This window comes from Lynx canadensis, chromosome E2, assembly GCF_007474595.2.
Source record: "Lynx canadensis isolate LIC74 chromosome E2, mLynCan4.pri.v2, whole genome shotgun sequence".
NCBI lineage: Eukaryota > Metazoa > Chordata > Mammalia > Carnivora > Felidae > Lynx > Lynx canadensis.
Window position 1 is genome coordinate 14,657,438 of NC_044317.1, and position 21,462 is coordinate 14,678,899.

At 40.1% G+C, this 21,462-nt stretch overlaps 1 protein-coding gene across 1 annotated transcript in view; it reads right to left on the bottom strand.

The window, feature by feature from the left end:
* Positions 1-20,450, bottom strand: part of PMFBP1 (polyamine modulated factor 1 binding protein 1) — a 43,412-nt gene extending 22,962 nt beyond the window's left edge. Inside the window, exons 1-5 of the mRNA XM_030298512.1 lie at positions 20,400-20,450; positions 15,184-15,339; positions 6,328-6,570; positions 3,549-3,770; positions 812-982 (exon numbers count right to left, since the gene is read on the bottom strand). Coding sequence (XP_030154372.1) covers positions 812-982; positions 3,549-3,770; positions 6,328-6,570; positions 15,184-15,339; positions 20,400-20,450 — 843 coding nt within the window. The remainder of the gene's footprint in view (positions 1-811; positions 983-3,548; positions 3,771-6,327; positions 6,571-15,183; positions 15,340-20,399) is intronic.
* Between the last annotated feature and the right edge of the window lie 1,012 nt (positions 20,451-21,462).

Consider the following 21,462-nt stretch of genomic DNA (forward strand, 5'->3'; position numbering starts at 1 on the left):
GCATAGGCAGTGGTTTGTCTCAAGTCTGTCAGTGGCCACATTTTGGACTCCCTCCTGAACCTCTGTGTGGTCTAGTTTATGAGGCAGAAGGTTCTTTAAAAACTGTGATGGAAAAACATACCTGATGTATCAGAGGACAGGATTCAAAGTTCAAGAATTAAAGAAGGAAGTTTCTTATGCAGTGGGTGGATGTGTATGTACTTTAAAAAAAATTTAAAAAGCATGAAAATTTTGTTCTTGTTGGTTGAAAATAATTCAAACAAAACCCAAATCATCAAAAATAAGTGAAATCTCCTCTCCATTTAGTCTCCCTTCTCTCCCTTCCACTAGGGGGCAGTGGGTACTATGGGCAATTTACTGTACGTACTTCCATAATATGATCAAAGAGTTTAAAAAACAAAAGTGGAACTGAACTATTCATAGTATTTTGCAACCTTTCTCAACAATATATCACAAACGTCCTTCTACACAGTCCTTACAGATCTACTTAATACTTTTTCTTGGCTGCATATTACTCTACGGTATGGATATCTCTTTAACCATTTTAAAAAAAATTTCTTCAACCATCTCCCTATTGATGAACACTTAGGTTGTTGTGTGAGAGATTTTAAGTCTCTTTAGAATCTTGGACTTAGTGTGGGTTCGGGGGATGCATCCATGGAGAATATAAACAAAAGGTGGGGGCAAGTATAATTAAGATATTTGAGGAGTCTTGGGGAAAGAGATTACTTTAGGTGACTCTTTTTCCCTCCTTTCTTTCTTCATGGCATTATTTTTGGTGTCTCAGAAAAATGTTCTAGAAGTCACTTACCAAAGCATTACTGCAGGCTAGTTTATTTCGAAGTTCCTGGATTAGATCATCCTGTTCAGAGACCTTTTGCCAGACTTCAGACAGTCGTTTCAGGGTCTCCTGATGCTCTTGAATCATGCAGGAAGAAGTATATATACGCACCTTTGAATGGTCACCCTTATTCTCAGGGTCCTGGGATATTTAGAAATAATGGGTTGGTTTTGTTCATGATATTTGAGTTAACTTCAGAATAACAGAAGCATGGAAAATCTCTTTGCTCTATATTCTAAAAGTTTATGTTCATATATGTGAATCATATCTCCCCAAGTTAAAGAAAAAAATTAACCAGTGCATACACATTGTGAAAACTTCAAACAGTTCATAAGAGGATACACTGAAAAGTTAGTCTTCCATCTTGACCCTCCATGACCCAGTTCTCTTCTTCTATGACAGTCTGTGTTACCAGTTTTGGGGGGTATCCTTCCAGGGATATTTTATGTATATACATATATATACATCGGTATATATACTGAGTTGGCACTTCAGAGTAATGGGAAAGAGGTTCAACAAATCAAGTTGGGACAGCTGGAGACCCCTCTTGGAAAACACAAAATTATGTATATCTATATTTATCTATCCACCTATATATGTAGATTCTCTCTCTCTCTCTCTATCCATCTATATCAATTCCAAATGGACTAAAGATAAAAACATGGAAGTACAAATCTACAAAAGTGCTAAAAAGAAAATGAGGTAAACTTTTATGATCTTGGGGGTAGAGAAGGTCTTCCTAAGCATGAAATCAAACCTCGAATCTATCAAGGAGGCCTCAGAGATTTAACTCCATAAAAATTTAAAATTTCTGTATAGTGGCGTGCCTGGGTGGCTCAGTCAGTTAAGCGTCCGACTTCGGCTCAGGTCATGATCTCACAGTTCGTGAGTTCAAGTCCCGCATCAGGTTCTGTGTTGACAGCTTAGAGCCTGGAGCCTGCTTCAAATTCTATGTCTCCCTCTCTCTCTGCTCCTCCTCCGTTCATGCTCTCTCTCCTTCAAAAATAAATAAAAACACTAAAATTTGTTTTTAAAACAATAAAAAAATTTTCTTTATAGTGACAAATACCATTAGTAAAGTAAAATGAAAAGGTACAAACTGGGAGAAGGTATTTGTCACATAAGTAATACAGCACTATTACACGTAGTATGTTAAGAAGTTCCTGTAAGTTGATACACAGAAGACTAAATACCCAATTAAAAAATAGGTTAAGGATTTAAATAAGTAATTCATCAAACAGATATCCATATGACCAATACACTCATGAGCAGTGCTCAATGTTTGTCAGCATGGAGGTGTGGGCACTGTGATGTGCCTCCCGGGCTGGGAGGTCTGCCCTGAGACAGCCCTCAGTTGTCAGCCCTTTTTGGGGATTGCCTGGGCTGAAGAAAACTGCTTTGCCCAAAGTCATGCCTCTTCCTAGGGGCAGCTCACACTCAAAACTGATCAACATGGAGCTAGACGGTTAGCTTCTTTCCCCCAATTTGGGCCCCTTTTGAAGGTCTGTTCAGCCCCAGAGCTCCCCACAGGGTTGGCTAAGGCCTTTGTTGGGACTGCATCACAGCTCAGCTTCTCCCTCTGCTCAACCTTGCTTCCTTCTCCTTCCTGTCACAGGTGCTGATACCCAGGGATCTGCCTACCAAAATGTACTGCTTGCCAATTTGTCTCAGAGTCTGCTTGGTGGGGAGCCCAACCTTCAACTGTTAGAACTAAAGGAAATGAAAACTGTAATGAAAAACTTTTTTTCCCCATGCATCAGGTTAGCAAAATGTAAAAAGACTGAAAACATAACCATGGGAGTGAGAGGAAGTAAGCTCCCTTTATTATTGTTGGTAAAGGTGTAAACTGGGAGAACCTTTTTGACATTCAATTTAGAAGTATCTTTAAACATTAAAAATAAGCATATCCTTTGACTCAGCAATCCCACTTCAGGAAATTATCCCATAGGAATAAGGATGTTCATTATAGCTTGTTTGTAATAGACAAAATAGGTCAGTAGATGGTATAGTCATACCATAGAATACAAGGAAATGGAAATTGTCAAGATCTACATTTAAAAGGCAAGGTGGAGAACCACATTTATGAAATGACCCATTTATATAAAAAGAAAATCCTAACCATTTATATATGTAACTGTATAACAAAAGACTGAGGAAGATTCCCAACAGATTTTTCAAATGATTACCTAAGGGGAGGAGGGGGGGTGGGTAGAGGAGGCTGAAGGCAGGCTTTCAAGTTTAATCTCTGTAATTCTGTCTAGAGAGCCTACATTGTTGTATTACTTGTGTAATTAAAAAAAGCAATTAAAGGAAAAAAAAGGGGATTCAGGCATTTTGGCTCTTCTTTGTTATCTTTTATGGGTTTCTCCCCGTTTGACCCTGAGGTATGGTATGCATGAGTCCTGTGACCTACATGAGCCCCCCAGCCAGAACCCCCCCATGAGAACATGGAAGATTTGAAAGTCCAGTTATTAGAAATGCTGCATCTTTATATTAATTAAGGAGCTTCAAAATTCCTAGGGAGGAATCTGAAAGGAGATGTAAAGGCTGGAAATTGAAAGCTGAGGGCTCCAACACTGAAGGGAGGGAACGACATCTGGTTGAAGGTTTGGGTTTCCCTCAGAGGAAGCAGGGACTGTTAGGGACAACCAGGAAGTACGTCCACTTGCTGGAGTGCCTGGTCTGAGTGGTCTGGGGTGAGTCCTACCTGACTGACAATCCCGCTGAGCTCCCCCTCCAACATCTTCACTTGGCACTCCAGTAACTCAATGTTGCTTAGGGAAGTCTGGTATTTATCCCTGTAGAGGTTTAGGCTCCTTTCTAGGGAGATGATCTTGTCCTCGGCCAAAGCAAGTTGCTCCTGTGCCAAATGGAGCTTCTCCCCTGTGTTCTCATTATGATTTCCCATTTCCTCCTCATAGAGAATCACCTGTTGGTGTAGGAATGAAACCACACTGAACTCATGGAGGCATCTCATGAGGAAAGAGCACAGCTATCAGACCCCACGTAGAGGAGTCTTATGTCTTAACTGGAAGCCCAGATGTTCAGAATAGGCCCAGCACAGATTTAAAAGCTATGATATACAATATCAGAATGTTAATGATTAGAAATAAAAAAAAAGATGGTCCTATTTGGATGGTAAACTTCTTAAAGGCAGGGGCCATTTCCTATTTCCCATTCTGCCTGGCATGTAGTAAAAACTCAATAACAACTTGTCAGTTGATTAATATGAATGCATTTCTATAGCTCCATTTTTTTAAGGGCTTGAAATGCCAGTATTCTTTCCTTCCCAGGTATTCTCTAGAGATCAATTTAGAAAAAGTGGAGCCCCTCATGCACACAGCAAAGTTCCTGAGAGACCATGGGGGAACAACCCCAAATTCCTCTGGGACTTGCACAATTCTTATCTAGATTCCTTTCCTTCCTAATCAGTTAATTAGTTAACCAACTGACAGGTATTTATTGAGTGCTCATAAGCAATGTCTTGGGTGTTGAGGGGATATGTTGAGGGGATAATTTGGGGGAATATGTAATTTATAACTAGCAAACAACTGTCTAGAGTTGAGTGTGCTAGGTTGTATGGCTAGAGTTATATGTATTGAAGGAGAAAAGAGCGGGAGGGTCATCAAGGAATGTTTCATCTTGGTTCAAATAGTTCAGTGTAGAAACTGGATAGAACGCATTCTGTAAGTCTAAGCTATTTATTGCCATTTGAAGTTACTCTTAGGAAAAGGTCACTTAGTTTGAGATGTTTATTAGGTAAGGGAAAGAGGAAAGGAATATTTATGTTTAAATGTCTATAACCGAAGCTGTCAGTGACTTGCTCACATCCCCTTGGCACTCACCATTCCTTTGCATGCTAAATGCATTCCAACCACAAACATCTTCAACTCATTGCCTGAGGGATGCTCTGGCCTCAGGAGCCCACTCAAGCAGAGGAGAAAGACAAGGCAGGTTACAAGTACTGGGGAGTTAAAAGCCTCAGGTGCATCCTTCAACCACTGACTGGGTGGGTTGGCATGGGATCACCATGTTCTACACTTTCTCCCAGGGTTCTCCAGAGGGCATGAACCCCAGGTGCCCACAGCAGGGGTCTTGTGATTTTCTTTATGGGCTTCCTGCCTTTCTTTGACTCACTTCCCCACTCTCTCTCCGGGATCACCTCCTGAATAAACTACTTCCATTCATTTCCTTGTCGTAGGCTCTGCTGTTGGGAAACACAACCTTCCACAAAGTTTAATGCTACTGAGTAACAAAGTATTGAGGAAACTTGGCAGAATGTTGAGAGTAATTTTTTCCAATGCTTTCCTTGTGTGAGATCTTTGTCAGTGACTGCTACTTGCCAGATCCCACATCAACTCTCCCCCTCCTCCTTCATAGTTGAAACTTGACTTCATTTGGGATGGCAGTGCACCTCACTAAAATACATTTCCTTGGCTTTCTAGAAACTAGCTGTAGCCATATGACTAACTCTGGCCCATGATGCATAAATGAAAGTGTTGTGTGGGGCTTCTGGAAGGTGTCCTTAAAAGAGAAGAGTGTCTTTTCCTCTCCTCCTCCTCCCTTGCCCCCATCCTGATTATTTGCCCCCATCACAGGATGTGAAGTTTGGAGCTCCAGCAGCCATCTTAGGAGACCTAAAAAATGGAAGTCTGGAGCTGATGATGGTGGACCCAAAAGATAGGACCCTAGAATTGCAGTTCCCGAAATAGTCCTAGACCATCCACCTCCAGCCATCTTAGCACTATCCTAGAGAGTCTCTGGAATTTTATCTCAAAAGGCAAAGGAAGAAAATACCAGGGGAGGCTGCCTGTCTCATTACATAGAACCTATAGTTTTTACTGCTGCTAGTGCTACCACTGCTTAACTGGCTTAAATTCTATAGTTTTGGTCTTTGGAATTGACTCGGGATTCCACAAGGATGCTCTTTCTGGTTTAAAAAATACTATCCTGGCACATGAATAGAAATGAATGTACAGAATATACTTAAGTCTCTATGATCTAAAACTCCAGTCTGAAAAAATGACCAATCTGGTACTCTCAGTGATTGACTCAGACTCAATGTCTGGTTATCTTATCAACTATCAAAGTGCTAAAAATTTATATATTATCAAAATCTGATTTTTCTAAAAATGGTTCATTTAATGGATTTTATGCCTCTTTTTTATAACCCTCAGAGACCTAGAGTCTTTTGCATTTAGATTGCAATGGTAATAGGATGGAAATGATGGACCTATATGCACACCACATATACACACACTGTGTGCCCCACATGTATCGTTAGTGGAGCTCTCATTTATGCCATTCTGTTTAGTTCCCTCTGTTTGGTTTCAAAAATAATGAGAATTAAAGAGGGAACATTGATAAAACCTGCTCAGGATATTGGGAAGTTCTCTGTAAGCCCACTGTCTGTTTTCTAGTAGGTACGACCTGATTTCTGTAGGTACATGGGCAAGGAGACATTTCTATAGTTATTCTATGTATACCTCATCTTCTTTTAGTTTGCAGTGATGGTGGAGAAGAACCAGGTCAGAAGTCTGCTTTTCTAGGACGGACTGATACTGTAGGAGGGAACAGTAAGAAGTCTGCAGCTCTTCTGTGCGAAACTCCAGTTCTTGCTGGAGAGCAAGCAATTTTTTCTTGAGTTGTTGGAGTTGCCTCAGATGGCACTGCTTACTGGGCTCAAACTCCATCCGCGGCTCCTTGAATGCTAGCACTTGCTTCTTATTCTGCAATTGAGATCAAATATATGGAAAGAACTTTAGGTTGTGGCTCAGTTTGCATTCATTCTTTGATTTTTTTCACTTGTCCAACAATTCACATCCATCTATAGTCATCCTTTCATCCACAGAACACTTACTAAACACTTCACTGTATTCACAATGAAAAATCATTTTATATTTCCATCCTGTAAGGAGGATTTGAAAGAAAAAAAAACCTAGGTCTTTCTTACTATTTGGATCTACCAGTCATATTATTTGGGCCAGAAGAAAAAAACATACAGCTAAAGAATCTAGAAAGTAGTATAAAGATACACATGTTAATATGGGTTTGTTTGTTTGTTTGTTTGGTCTTCAATTTAAAAATAACCTAACTGACCTAGAATGTAGTGAATTTCTGGTCAGTGTTCTTGGACTGAACTCGATTATTAAAAATGCTCAGATAAAAAGGTAAACTTGGGGCGCCTGGGTGGCTCAGTCGGTTAAGCAGCCGACTTCGGCTCAGGTCATGATCTTGCAGTCCGTGAGTTCGAGCCCCCCGTCGGGCTCTGTGCTGACAGATTCTGTGTTTCAGAATTCTGTGTCTGTTTCAGATTCTGTGTCTCCCTCTCTCTGACACTCCCCCGTTCATGCTCTGTCTCTCTCTGTCTCAAAAATAAATAAACGTTAAAAAAAAAAAAGGTACACTCTTGGGGAAACAGCTTTTTGGAATGCTGGGAAATGGGAGGCAGAGCTATCATTCAGGGACATCTGGGCACAGACTCTGTTGTCTCCTCCTGAAGGAAGATGTGACCCTGTAGATGCTGAGTGTGTGTGTGTATGTATGTGTGTGAGAGACACAGACAGAGAGACACACACAGAGAGAAATAGAGAGATAGAGATAGAGATAGAGATAGAGAGAGAGAGATTTCTTCCTGCTAATCCACAGTCAACTTGAAAAGCTGCTATAGACCCATCTTATGTTTTTACTCATTCATTCAATAAACATACATTGAGCACCTGCTTTGTATCAGGTATACTGCTGGTAGGATGTATCCCTGAGGTATTTATTACAGTACAGTTGAGGTCTTTGCACTCAAGTTTCTATATTTGCTTGCCCAACATCCTTGATGACATATGAAAGAGAGGTGGATGAAGAGGGTGGCCCATGGGCATTCCTTAACTCCCATTTCTGCTTATTATCCTCCTATTCATTCTTTAAAACTGTCCAATTCTTGCTTTCCTTGTTTTCCCTGCAAAGTTGCCTTTGCACCAATACCATACACTTTACTGGCATGTCTTTAATATGGCATTTCACATTCCACCTTGCATTGCAGTGACCTCTGTATATCTTAACTTCTAATTAGATTATAAACTCCTGGAGGCCGGGGCCATGTCTGCTTCTATAGGACATAGAGATTTACACACGGTTAGGTATTAAAGGAAAGTAGGAAGTAAAACAGAGAACAGACAATATCATTGGCTCCCAAAAATGTGAACTTGTGGTCTCGGGCTAATTAACAGAGTACTTTCAAATTTTTAAAAAATTAACATTTTTTACAGGGTTATTGAAGTATACTTTATATATCATAAAATTCAACCATTGTAAGTGTACAGTTCAATGATTTGTTGAAAATTTATATAGTTGTGCAACCATTTTACAATCTGGTTTTAGAACATCTCCATCACCTCAGAAAATTCTCTCATGCCCATTTGTCACTCCTGTTCCTACCCCAGCTCCAGGCAACCACTAATCTGCTTTCTGCCTCTATGGATTTGCCCTTTCTAGACATTTCATATAAATGGAATTGTATGTCATCTTTTGTGTCTGTCTTCTTTCACTTAGCATAATGTTTTTGAGGTTCATCCAGGCTATAGAAAGAATCAGTATTTTGTTCTTTTTTTTTTATTGCTGAATAGTATGAATATACCATATTTTGTTCATCTGTTCACCAGTTGATAGATATTTGGATTGTTTCAGCTTTTTGGCTATCCTGAATAATGCTGCTATGAGCATTAACATAGTAGCCATCTGCAGATGTGATATTTTCCTTTAATTTGTTTAGCAAACATTATGGTGTACCTACTATGTGTCAAGCACGGTACCAGATATTGGGGATATAGAAGCATATAAAACAGAATACCTGCCTTCATGCATTTTTCATCTAGTGGGGAGGGGGGAGTCAGCAAATTAAGTAAGTAAATAATGTAGTGTATTAAAAGGAAAAAGTGCTATGGAAGAGAGTAAAGCAGGGGAGAGGGATGAAGAATGCTTGCATGGAGGGAACTGTAATTTTGAATTAAGAATTTTAACGGAGGATCAAATTGAGAAGGTGGTATTTGAGCTAAGATTTGAAGGAGGCAGGGAAAGAGCCTGGTGGGAATCTACAGCAGGAACATTCCAGGGAGAGATAACGGCTTGGGCTAGGGCTTGGGCTACGGCTTGGGCTAGGGCTTGGAGGTGGGAGGTGCCTGGTGGTGTCTGAGGAATCACTTTGTTCTGGCTGGAGCAGAGAATGGGGGAGAGTGGTACCAGATGAGGTGAGAAAGAAAGAGAGGTGAGGTCCTTTCAGGGCCACATAGTCCATTCTAAAAACTTTAACTTTTCCTTTCAGTGAGATAAAAGGTCATTGGAAGGTACTGAACAGACAAGTGAAATGATATCCTTTAGATGTTACAAAGGCCCAGATGTTACACACTGCCCATTCTACTGAAAATCAACTGTAGGGAGGCAAAGACTGAAGCAGAGAGACCAGCAAAGAGGCTGCTACAAGAATCCAGGCAAGAAGGGATGGTGGCATGGACCAAGGTGGAAGTTGGGAGAAATGGCTGGATTGTAAATATGTTTTGAAAATAGATTCCATAGGATTGGTTGCTGTGTTGGATGGTCGGAGATGATGATCATTCAAGGCAAATCGACTCCAAGGTTTTGGTCTGAGTAACTGGAGAGACTGAAGTTTAATGAGATTAATTTTGTGAGAACTGGGACTGAAAAGAGGGAAAACTTTCTCTAGTGAGAGTGAGTGGGGTGGCTCAGGTAAGAGAAGGGAAGCTCAGCCCAGCTCAAAAGGAGAAAGACAAAAGCTAATTGTGTCAGTTCATTCTGAATGAGAAGACTGAAAATGCACCATTGTGGTCACCGGCAAAAGAAATCCTAGACAAAGACAAGCCAAACTTTTGGCCTGAATATCTGGTGTATGTGGCTGAAGGGAAGTTAATGATGACTTCTTTCTTAAGCCAAACAAAGCTGAATTTTGTATTTACTCTGTGCAGCTATAATTGCCAACATTTAGATGGAATATTTTTAGTTAAGTGTTCTCATTCTTTTCAAAATAAGAATGTTGCTATTCTTGGGGTGCCTGGGTGGCTCAGTCGGTTAAGCATCCGACTTCGGCTCAGGTCATAATCTCATGGTTCGTGGGTTTGGGGCCTGCAATGGGCTCTGTGCTGATAACTCAGAGCCTGGAGCCTGCTTCAGATTCTGGGTCTCCCTCTCTCTCTGCCCCTCTGTCCCCTCCCCCACCCCCAATAAATAAACATTAAAATTTTTTTTTTAAATGTTGCTATTCTCAGAACTCATCGATGAATGAGGTTCAAAGAGAAGGGACTTGGGAGTGGTATGTGGGTGTGTGTGCATGCACACATACATGTATAGGGGGATGTTCTCAACTGCCGAAGTCTTCTGTCTCTGCAGGTAAGCTGGGGGTAGAAAGCTACTTGGAAAAAGACATGGTCAAGAATAAATATTAAATGTGGCTAGAGCCAAAACAAGGGGGTGAACATCCTGGGGTAGGGTTAATTCAGAGGGCTTATTTTAGTGAAGCAGATAACCAACAAAATCCTTATCAAATTTTTCCCAAATTCAGTTTTTCTTGGCTTTGTTGAAGTTGATTTGATCTCTGAAAATTATAAAAACTGGATTCCTGGTCCCTCCAGTACTTGTGTGTAACTGTTGATTTGGACCTGCCTCTCTACTGATGGGTATATATGACCCAGTTGAAAACAAACTGTGCTCTCTTCACTGTTCATTCTTTCTTAGTTTCCCCTTATTTCCAAGTTCCTATTTTCTCTTCATCACACAAAAGAATGAAAGAAGTGCTCTTTGTTCATCTTTTTTTAAAGTCAAACTTTTTCTTTAGGGTTTCCCCTCCTAGAACGTGGTACATCATCTAATCCTAGGTGTGTTCATAATTGTTCTGTGGCTTGAAAGCCTCCTGTAGATAAAGAATGTCATTTCCTATGTGTATAAAGCTCAGCAAACTGTTAGTGATACTGGTGAACTGTTAGTTCCAATTTCTCTTCCCCAGAGGTCATGTTGAGTCTTCTGGGTTTAATTTTGGTTTGAAGTAACATGATAGGCCAACCAGATGATGAGAGTTCATTCACATCTTCCAGTACAGGGCAAACATAATGCCTGGCCAAATTTGTCTGGTTTTGAAGATCCAAAGAACTGCCCATATCTACAGAGAAACTAGAGTTTCCTTGATGAGAATTTTAAACATTTGTACACTATAGATACCAATGTGTTTAGAGGTCAAATTTCAAAGTCTTGGAGAAATGCCTGGAATTGTTTGAGACCTATTAAATTTCTACTTATTTATTCTTAAGTATTCAAAAGATTATTTTGTCTTAATTCTAAATTAATAGAAAATGACATGTTATGGATTAAGTCTGCATTTCACTTATAGATGTGCCAAAGAGCAGTATGAGAAAGGCATCAGTGCATTTTCTACTGCCTCTTTGTCTTCTTTTTTTTTTTTTTAAGTTTTCTTTCCAGTGAAGACATAGATATTTTATGAGATTCTGCTTTGACCTTTAAACTGAGATTTGGAGAAAATAAGCAAGTTGGAAGTAATCTTCTGGAAGTAAGATTAGTTCTTGAAGTTACCATTCAGAGTTGAATGGTTCCAGAAGGCTGTCAGGTCCACCGTGTTTCTCAGACAGATTTCTATCCAGGCCTCAGGTGTTTTAAAAGATGGAGAGCACTGGCCACCTGTAGGAACCTGTTGCCATATTTAGTCAATTTCTCAGCCCTACTTATGGTCAAAGAGATTATAGCTATTGCTCTTTCCTTGCCTATGTGGCTACTTGATCACAGAAGGAAATTAATTGGCCTGGCATGATTTGCCTTTTGAGAAGTCACTTTGGTTTCTACCCAATACTTTGTGCTTTTCAAGTTGATGCTAATTGATTGATGTTAAGTTCTATATTTTCCCTGATATTGAAGTTAAGCTGACAGGTCTATAATTACCAGGATTGTCCTTTTTCCCTTTTTAAAAAGATGAGCACTTCATTTACCCTTTTTCAGTCTACAGGGACTTTCTTTATCCTCTTGAGTTCTCAAAAATAATCGCTAGCAGCTATGTAATAACACCTGCCAATTCCTTAAGTACTCTTCAAAGTATGTCATCAGGTCCTGCTGATTTGCCTAAAGCCGGCTTTTCAAAATACTTTTTAACCATTTTATTCCCTATTCTAGTTTGCACTCTCTTCTGTCTCAGGTTGGCATTGCTCTGATAACTGGATCCCTGCTGCCTTTTCCCCTTCATTTAAGAACTGAAACTCTCATCTTTCCCCAGTCATTGTCATGAACTTCTTTATTTTAGAGGTGTTAAGCGAGGTATTTTCTCTGTAACTCTAGTTTACCCTTTTATCACTAGATTAGTTTATCTGTTACTTTTCATATCTTCTACAAGTTACATTTCTTGTACTTTCTTGTATTGGTAGAGTGTAAAACTGTGTGTTTAAGCGACATGCATTTCTTTTGGATACATCTTCATGGTTCAGACATTTTTCTTATCAGTGATCTCTGCTTATCAGAGATTCCCTTTAAAGAAAAAAACCTCTTTATTTTGGAATAGTTTTAGATGTACAGAAAAATTGCAAAAGTAGTATATAGAATTCCCATATGCTTTTTACCTGTCTTCTCCTAACACTAACATTTTACATAACTATAGTACATTTGTCCAGCTAGAAAATTAACATTGGTAGATTACTATTAAACTACATACTTTATTCGGATTTTATCTGTTTTCCCACTAATTTTTTTTTTCTGTTCGAGGATCCAATCCCAGATTCCACAAGGCATTTAGCAGTTCCACATAAAAAAATTGTTTTTCATTCCCAATGACTCAATGTCAGTCATATTTCTGTGCCATAATTTCCATCACGGATGTATTAACCTGTATTCAACTGGTTACTTTTATTTTCAGAAATCAAATTTCTTGCCCAGTTTTATGCTAAGAATAGTGTCCTACATCCACTTCAAAGATGAGTTTGATAATCTAAGCTCTACTGAAAATCAGGGTGTTCTCCCCAGGCCACCACCGGGGCCAAGGGGCCTGGGAAATTGCACAGAAAGACCTTTCTTTTTCTAATTTGATCATTCTTTTATTATGATATCTCTGTTGTTCTTTTCTCCTTTCACGTTAATTGAAAGGTTCCTGGGCAGGTTCAGGACTACAGTGAGGCAAGTGCAGATTTTAAGAAGGCATTCAGTCTCCAGGTTGGCACTTGAGGGTGAGTGCCCTATAACATTTGTACCCTCGGTACCTCATTTGCTTTAGCTATCTCTGTTCCTGGGTTTTGGAGCATGACATATTCTTGATTTACTAGGTTACCCACCCCCTACCTGCGATCCCTGTAGTTACATGTTAATATCCGATGTATTATTTTAATTTTGTCTCTTAATTCTAGTTCTTAATTGTGACCTCTGGTTTATTTCTCCAGATCTTTGTTAGATAGTAGTCAAAAATTTCAGAAAGTCTTGGGTTTTCCCCTCTGTTCCCATATTACATTTCCTTGTAGAAGGCAGATCTTGCAGGGATTTTCTGAGTGGATGAGTATAAGTCTACATCTAATTGTGTATTTGTATGCGCAGTCTCCAATTTAAATTCTGCACTAAGTGCTAGGAAAAAAAGAGAGCCTGTTTTAAAGCTTATTTCAAGCTGTTAGACCTTCTTCTGGGCAATTAGAATAATAAAATGCGATTTAATACCTTTCTCCTTCCAAGTTGCTAGGTACATTTATAAGCCACATGGCTATCCCTGACTGGGGGAATAAATAAACTTGTGACAGCAATGGTGAGAATATCAAAAAATGTTAATATTTAGAAAGAAGTAAATTATGATAATATTCTTCCTGAGATCCATTTAGGAAAACCAATGGATTTTTCTATGTTTGTGACCTCCTGGAGAAAGGACAGTAACGCTCAGTAGGATAAGGTGGAATTGCTTTGTTGGTAACATTTTTAGGACTTTGTAGAGGAAAAATCTGTGGTTTTGACAGAGAAGTAGTAAGTCCTGAAAGAAGTCTAATAGACCCAATTAAGAGAGACCAGACCACAAATATTGAAGAAGACAGTGGAGTCTTACACAGTCTTACACAGCTAAGGCTAACTAGGGGGTCTAGTAGTAGATCTATGCAACCAGTAGCTGCTTCATGTTTACCAAGGACTCAAGTCCCTAAAAAGATATGAAGACTGCAAATAAGGCATCTTATAAACCCAAAGTTTTCAGAGAGCTATGGGAAAATATCTTCCAGCTGGCTTCCCAGCTTCTGGGGATAAATTTAGAGATGGGTTTACAGAGCCTAGAACTAGAGTTTCCAAAAAGAGAAAACCTCAGGCTTAATTGTTGCCTCAGCTGGTGAACTGCCTAGCCTACAGGTAAGTATTAGTTCAAAAAAGATAATCACGCCAGGGGAAGATGATCATGCCATTGTTCATACATGTGCAGGACAAGTGTTACTGAGTGTCTTGGCTTGCACACCTCCAGAAGCAAGCTCTGTGGCACGGGACTGAGTGTTAAATAGTAGTTTATGTGGGAAGTGATCTTGGGGAATTCAGGTAGGCGGGTGGAGAAATGAGACAAGGAAGGGGGTGTTATCAAGCTAGTTACCATTGTGGGTAGCTGGTGCAGGGTCCCATTGAGGAACTCCAGGACAGAGCAAAGAGCATGCCTGGAGTATTCTATGACTGAGGGCCAAGAGACATAGATTATTTATCCATTTCCCCATCAGTCGTTGGTTGAGGGCTGCTTTTGGGGGCATTAACCATTCCACATTTGAGCTTCTCTGGTGATTGGGTTCCTGCATCTAGAAGAAAAGCTTGTAGGCAGAGAGCTGCAGATGTGGCAATAAAGATCACCTGCTGTGCTGATGATCATTGACACCTCTAAGCGAGTGGGACAGTTGTTATTTTCATGGTTGACTTAGAAGTTTGTCTAACATCCATTAGGAGATGCTACTCTCCTTATATAATTAGGATTTGGTCTTTTCAGGTCTTTTCTGGCCTCAGATGCTGTAAATCCAGGTGTAAAAGGCCAGATAAAGAAAAGACAGGGCCTCAAATGTAGATGACCTTGGAGATAGCTAAATGAAAAAGTTCTGATGGCAGGGATGGGGTGTTCGTGTGTGTGTGTGTGTGTGTGTGTGTGTGTGTGTGTGAGAGAGAGAGAGAGAGAGAGCAAGAAAGAGAGAGAGAGAGAGAGAGAGCAAGAGAGTGAGAGAGTGCATGTATTTAATTCTGCTCAATAAATGCTCTTGAATGACTAGTGGAAGAATTTTCCATTATTGTTCCTGCCTAAGGAAGCGGAGGTGGAAGTTGAGGGAGCAGAGGTGGGTAGTAGCTGCTGAATCCCTTACGCGGTTGCTACTCATCATTGCCTCCTCCACACAGAGTTGGTTCTCCTGCAAGGTCTTCCCCTGTCTCTTGCAGACATCATGCAGATTTTTGATGTCAACTTGCAGGCTCAAGAGCTTGCTGGTCAGGCCGCTCACTTCTCGGTCTCTCTCCCCCACCTAGGCAGTCAGAAAAAACACAAGCATTAATTATAAACTATCAAGAAAATGCTTACTTTCGTTCACTTAACTGGTTGACAGAGACTTTAAATTTGCTGGAAATTTGTCCATCAACTCTTAGCTGTTATTACTCATCCAGTGTAACATTTACACAGTATCCATTTGCGAGGTGTCTGAGTGCTCTGCATTATTCAGACAATTACTTATTTACATTAATTAATCTTCACCCACTGCTGTGGGTACATCACAGACACTTCCTCTGTTTTTCAAGAGGAAGTCAGTGCCTAGAATAATTCCAGGCACCTCGCAGACTGTCTATAAATATTAATGGTTCTGCCACTGATGAAATGAACATAGTGAGATGTCAAATGAACTTGTCAGGACTATAGTGAATCAGTGATGGAGTTGATGTGGATTCTGAAGTGTTTTAACTTTCTCTTCTACCCACTAATCCAACAGACGTCCTTCACCTGTAAACTGAGTGCTTTTCTGTGGAGACGTACACCAATGAGAATAAAAGTAAAATCCCTGGGCTGGTTGCATAAAATAATCTGTCTTTGATTACGAGTGAAAAAAATTAGCTAATTACAGCTAGGTCAGAATGGAAATTAATGATAGAGATCAAAATAAAGTGTGCAGAGCCTAGTAACTTGGGTGGAGTTGGGGGTGTAGAGCTGTGGTAAGAAAGTGTGTGCTCCATCACACTAGGACGCCACCGTCCACTCTCACTGTTGTGGGTGGCAACAGTATAGAAAGAAATTAGGAAGAAGCCCTTTGTGAACCTATCCAGTGCTTTAGTCCTGTCACCGTGCAGACTTTTCATAACACTCAAGAGGATAGGCACTACCACTTCTGAGTTTTAGGTGTTGGAACTGAGTCCGGTACTTTTATGGTACATGATTATCCAAAGCAGGCTCTTAGGCAAGGATTCCCAGCATCTATTAAAGAAACACTCCCAAGAGAAATCAACCAGGAAGTGAAGGAAGCAAGACAGGAAAAGAAGAAGAAACCAAGGAAGGGCACTATTTCAGACAAAGTTCTCAAGGCAGTAGCTTTTGCCTGATCCCACAGGGAACTCTGGAGTGTAAGTTACACCTCGGGAGTTTGTCCTGATTAGTTGCAAAAGCTGGGCTGTTAGACTCATTATCAGCCAGTCAATGGCTAAGGGCTGCCCCATGGGATATAATCTCCCAAGGACTTCCAGCTCTCTGCTCTTATGAGCAAAGTGACCCCAATAGCCCAAGGGCAATTCTTCTAAGAGCGTTTCAGGTACAAAAGCATACAGAAGCCATGGGTGCACAAAAATGGTAAAGTGATCCAAACGACAGTGCCCAGGGTCTCATAGCTGGTTGGCAGCAGAATGAGGAGAGGTCTGCTCTCCTGACCCTGTAGCCAGTGATCTGCCACCATACCCCACTGATTGCTCTGGCTTCTTAAATACATGAGCTACATAACACTCATCCCCAGGGGAGCTGGAGACCTGATATGGACATCATAAATCAAGCCTTACTGGACAGGTCAGTTTAAGAGACCTCTGCACAAGGCCGAGGGGGGCCAGAGGATAACCACGAGAATCGGACACCGCAATGTCAGAGTATTCGGAATTCAGAAGGTTTCCCAGAAGTGCTGCTGTCTCAGCTGATTTATTTCTTCATTTCCATTTAGTACCTGGATTTTTTTTTTTTTTTTTTACCACTTTACAGTTTAATTAGGTTAACGGCATGGCTCTGTCATTAAAAGGATTTCATTATCTCAAAACTCTCTCTCTTCCTCTCTTGCTCCTGTCCCTCGTTCCTCACTTTCAGAAAAATAACAGTGGATGTCAACTGCCCCAAGCATGTAATTACCATTACAACAATTTACCAGGGACTCTCTTAAGAGAATGTGTGCAGAGCAGTTAAAAAAAAAAAAAAATGGTGTACGGACACTGTTTTCTAACTAGAAAAAATCCTTGACTCGACCTGGAGCAGAAGTTTGATTCCAGTTCTTTAAATTCCTTTTCTCATTGCTGCCACACTGGGAATAGGGAATAGAGGCTCTCTGGGTATTGAGACCCTAGGGATCTTCTCCCCCTGTTGCCACAGGACTCTTTCTTTGGCATCTATGAGCAGATTAGGCGACAATACAATGCCTGCTTTATAGAGTGTCACGTGCCCCATACTCTTGCTTTAATGCTGAATATACGCATCTTAAGGTGAGGACCATGTCACCGGATTGTTCCATATGGAGCCTGGCACACTGTGGACTCATTAACAAAGTAGCAGTGATATACAACTTGAGCTTCTCCAACTTAAAAGCTAAATGCCTTCTCTTTGTCAGGCCAATAAAAAACCCCTCTCCCTCTACTTTTAGATGTCTTCTGAGCAGAAGACCTGCTTGCCACCATTCTAATGCACCAACAGGACTTCAGAATTGGATCTTTAATGTAGATGATCTCATCTAATTTGGACATTAGCTTTGACTCAGAGTGTCTGAGGCAATTTCTTCATTCAGAAAACAAGAGGTTTGGAATAAATAATTCTTAGAGGATTCTGCAAACCAACTGAATAACAAATGTGTTTTGTTGGATGTCAAATGAAATTTTCTTTTGAAATCAAAACTAGGGGCGTCTGTGTGGCTCATTCAGTTGAGTGTCTGACTCTTAGTTTCAGCTCAAGTCATGATCCTAGGGTCACGGGATTAAGCCTCAAGTCGGGCTCCGTACTGAGCGTGGAGCCTGCTTAATTCTTTCTCTTTCCCTCTCTTCCTCCCTCTGCCCTTCTCCCCCACTCACTCTCTCTAAAATTAAAAAAAAACCAAAAAACCAAACAAAGAAACCCCTAACCATTCACTCTGAAAGTCAAAATCATACAGGGGTTTTTATTCATCAGAACAGGCGTGGAAATGCTAGGAGAGCAACGAGCTGACTCCCATGAACAACAAAAGATTTTTACTGTAGGCAGTTGTAAGAAGAGGATGTGCTCACCTCAGAACTCCAGAAATGCAAGTGTTTCTGAGGTTCCAGGAAACTTAATTTCTTGCTAATATCTTGCACAGAGGTCATTGTACACTATTTCTAATCCTATCTACTTTATGAAGGCTAAATTCCAGGCAGATGCCTTTTGAGTATCAATATGTGGCAGGAATTGATTTAATCTGACATTTCATCAATCAAAGCTCTGTAACCAGTACTGGGGCATGAGAGGAACTGAGAGTCATAATGCTGACCTGCGGGCACCATCTGATCCTGCCCTAGATCTGAAGTCATTAACGATGGCTGAAATCACAAGCCTCTGCTGCTGGGTGAGTTTTCACTCACAAGCCATGCATTTATATACCCTGGTTTTACTTATACGAGGTTGGAACCTGGTCACCATTTGAAGGCATATGACATCAGCAGCAGCTACCAACCACAGGCAAAATGGTGAGGGCTGATACTGCAGTTGCAATGCTGATAGTTATTGGAAAACAGATTATTTACTGAAGCAAATCTTCTGTATTGATTAAATGGGTCTTTTTCAAAGAGCATGTCTTCTCGAACATACATTTCAAAAGCTCAGAAGAAATTTTGCTCTAGACTTCAAAGTACTGACAAATGGTTTCATGCTTCTTTTTGGGGGAAGCTGATGTGAAACTGAAGCCTGTGATTCAGAAGTAGTCTCAGAAGTCAAGAGCATTACAAAGATTTAAGATGGCAGCATTCTATGAAGGATTTGGCACTCGAACAAGAAACCTCGGGTGGTGGATTCCAGAGTAATTTTGGAGTCAACCAACGATACCATAAAGGTCATCATCTTTGGGAAATTATGTTTTTTATCTGAGGATAAAGACAAATATTTAACAAACAATGGAAACCACGACTACCATTCAATATGTATAAATTTCTAGTGAGAATTATGTTTTAAAATTATCATTGCTTCAGGAATGAAGCATTTTACTATGTAATAGTAGAGTTTACAGTCATATACAGTAATTTCAAGCACTGTTATCAATCTTACTAACTCTATTCCTGAGTTTACATTTCCCTCAATAGAAACATTGCAGATTTTGATTACTTATAATGGGAATTAATGGGCACTTATACAAAGTTTTGCCTGTGAGCAAAAATTTTGGAACCAATTTTATTCATCTAGTGAAGAATGAGTATAATTTTATTGTGTTCTAAGTTCTTTAAAAATTGGCACACTACATAAATATATGGTTTAGGATACACATGGCATATGACAGAGGTCAGCCACCTATGGAATATGGGCTGATTTTTATGGCCCTTGGGCCATTGCTACATACTTTTCTCCATCATACCCTTGGACAAATTATTTCACTAGAGAGAGTGAAATCTTCACTTGTGCAGAGTAAGCTCCACAAGAACAAGGATATTTCTCTATTTTGTTCCCTGCTTTATGCTCACCCCCTAGAACTATGCCTGGCACATCTAAGGCAGGCCAAGGATATAAGTTGAATGAAGAAATGCCCTTCTAGAAAATCCATGCCAGATCCTTGTTCCCTGAAGAATATGCAGCAAATTCTGTACAGCTTCCTGCAGTAATGCAGCAGGAAAGTGTTCATTAGAAGAAGGTCTGTTAAAAGCATAAGTCATGTGGGACAATCCTATGCTAACCTAAACATCCGCCTTAAAAGCTTTCTGGAACAAGTGAGGGAATAGGTAAACACAGTTTGGCCAAAATATTAGACTAATTAGAACACTCCATTTCCATACCATTCCAGATAAAGAACAATGTTGGCAACAATAGTTAAGATCTATTAAACACTTCTTATGTCCTGAGCACTGGTGTTTTACACACAGTATCTTACTCAATCCTCACAGCAAGCCTTTGAAAAGGGTGCTAATTATTCATATTTTCTAAGTAAGGGGAAGGAAGCTCAGAGAGGATAAGTAACATGCCCAATATTATAGTGCTATTAGATGTGGACCACGACCCACTTTGTTCAAGTCTGGGCTCTTAAATGCTATGGTCTGCTGCCGACATCTCTGTGATATTTTGGGATGCTTATTACTGGAGTTTGAAGTTAATTGTAACAATGGTTCGACTCCATGTGTGTAGAAGAGTTAGGAGCCTTACCTCATCTTTCATTTCCTTGGCACCTCTCAATTCTTCTTTAAGCTTTAGCATTTTCTGAGCTTTGTTATAAACCTGCAAAAGTCCAAGAATTTAAGATGGCAAAAATCGAAATAAGCCTGGCCCTTTAAAGGTTTTCCCATCTGGATGTGTGCTCTCAGCAGGGAGCCTGGAAAAATTTCCCGAACTGTTAGCAATACCTACTTGTCTGACCATCTGTGTTTTCAAAAGCGTGTTAAAACCTTTACCAGGAAGACAGGACCAAGGATTTACAGATTTCCCCCAAAACCAACACTTGGTGGGCCAAAGAGTTTCTGAATTCATAGTTTCTTGGAAAGCAAAATATTGAGATCTTACTTTCTAGATTTCTCACTATTCAATGGCTCAAATATAGTTAACATTATGCACTAATTATGAACCAGACAGAATGTGCACAACCCAACTTCATTCTCAGGATAACCCCACTATCCTTGTTTTACAGAGGAGGAAACTGAAGTCCAGAGAGGCTAAGTGACTTACCCAAGGTCACACAGGCTGTCTTACTATTCCATGAGGAGCTGTCATTAACTTATAACTATTAATTTGGAGATATCTGATGATGTGGTTTTTTCAAAGCATCAAGTTACTGTATGTTGGTGCTTATAAAGTTATGTAGAAACTCATAGAGTGCTGAGAATTATCTATATAAAAAGCCTCAAAGAAAACCAAAGATTTTTGCACATGTGTGTGCATAACTACAGGATAATGTGTTTGAGGTCATAACGAACTGACTTATTAAAATAATCCAATTTATCATGTTTTTCATTCTAAGACTAAAGGAGATTTCCGCCAGGCACTTACCTGCAGAATAGTTCCAAGAATGAGAAGCTATCAAAATACTCATTCTTTGTAATGAACCACATCCCCCACCCCTAATATAAGCCAAGAGGAAGAAAGAATGCTGGTGAGACATGGAATTTGGAATGTTTTATGGGGTTGTATTCTGATATGCTGCATTGTTTACCCTCTTTAGTCTTCGTGCACAGAGGTGCATCATGGGAGTGGGGGTGTAGCTCAGGCTTCCCCA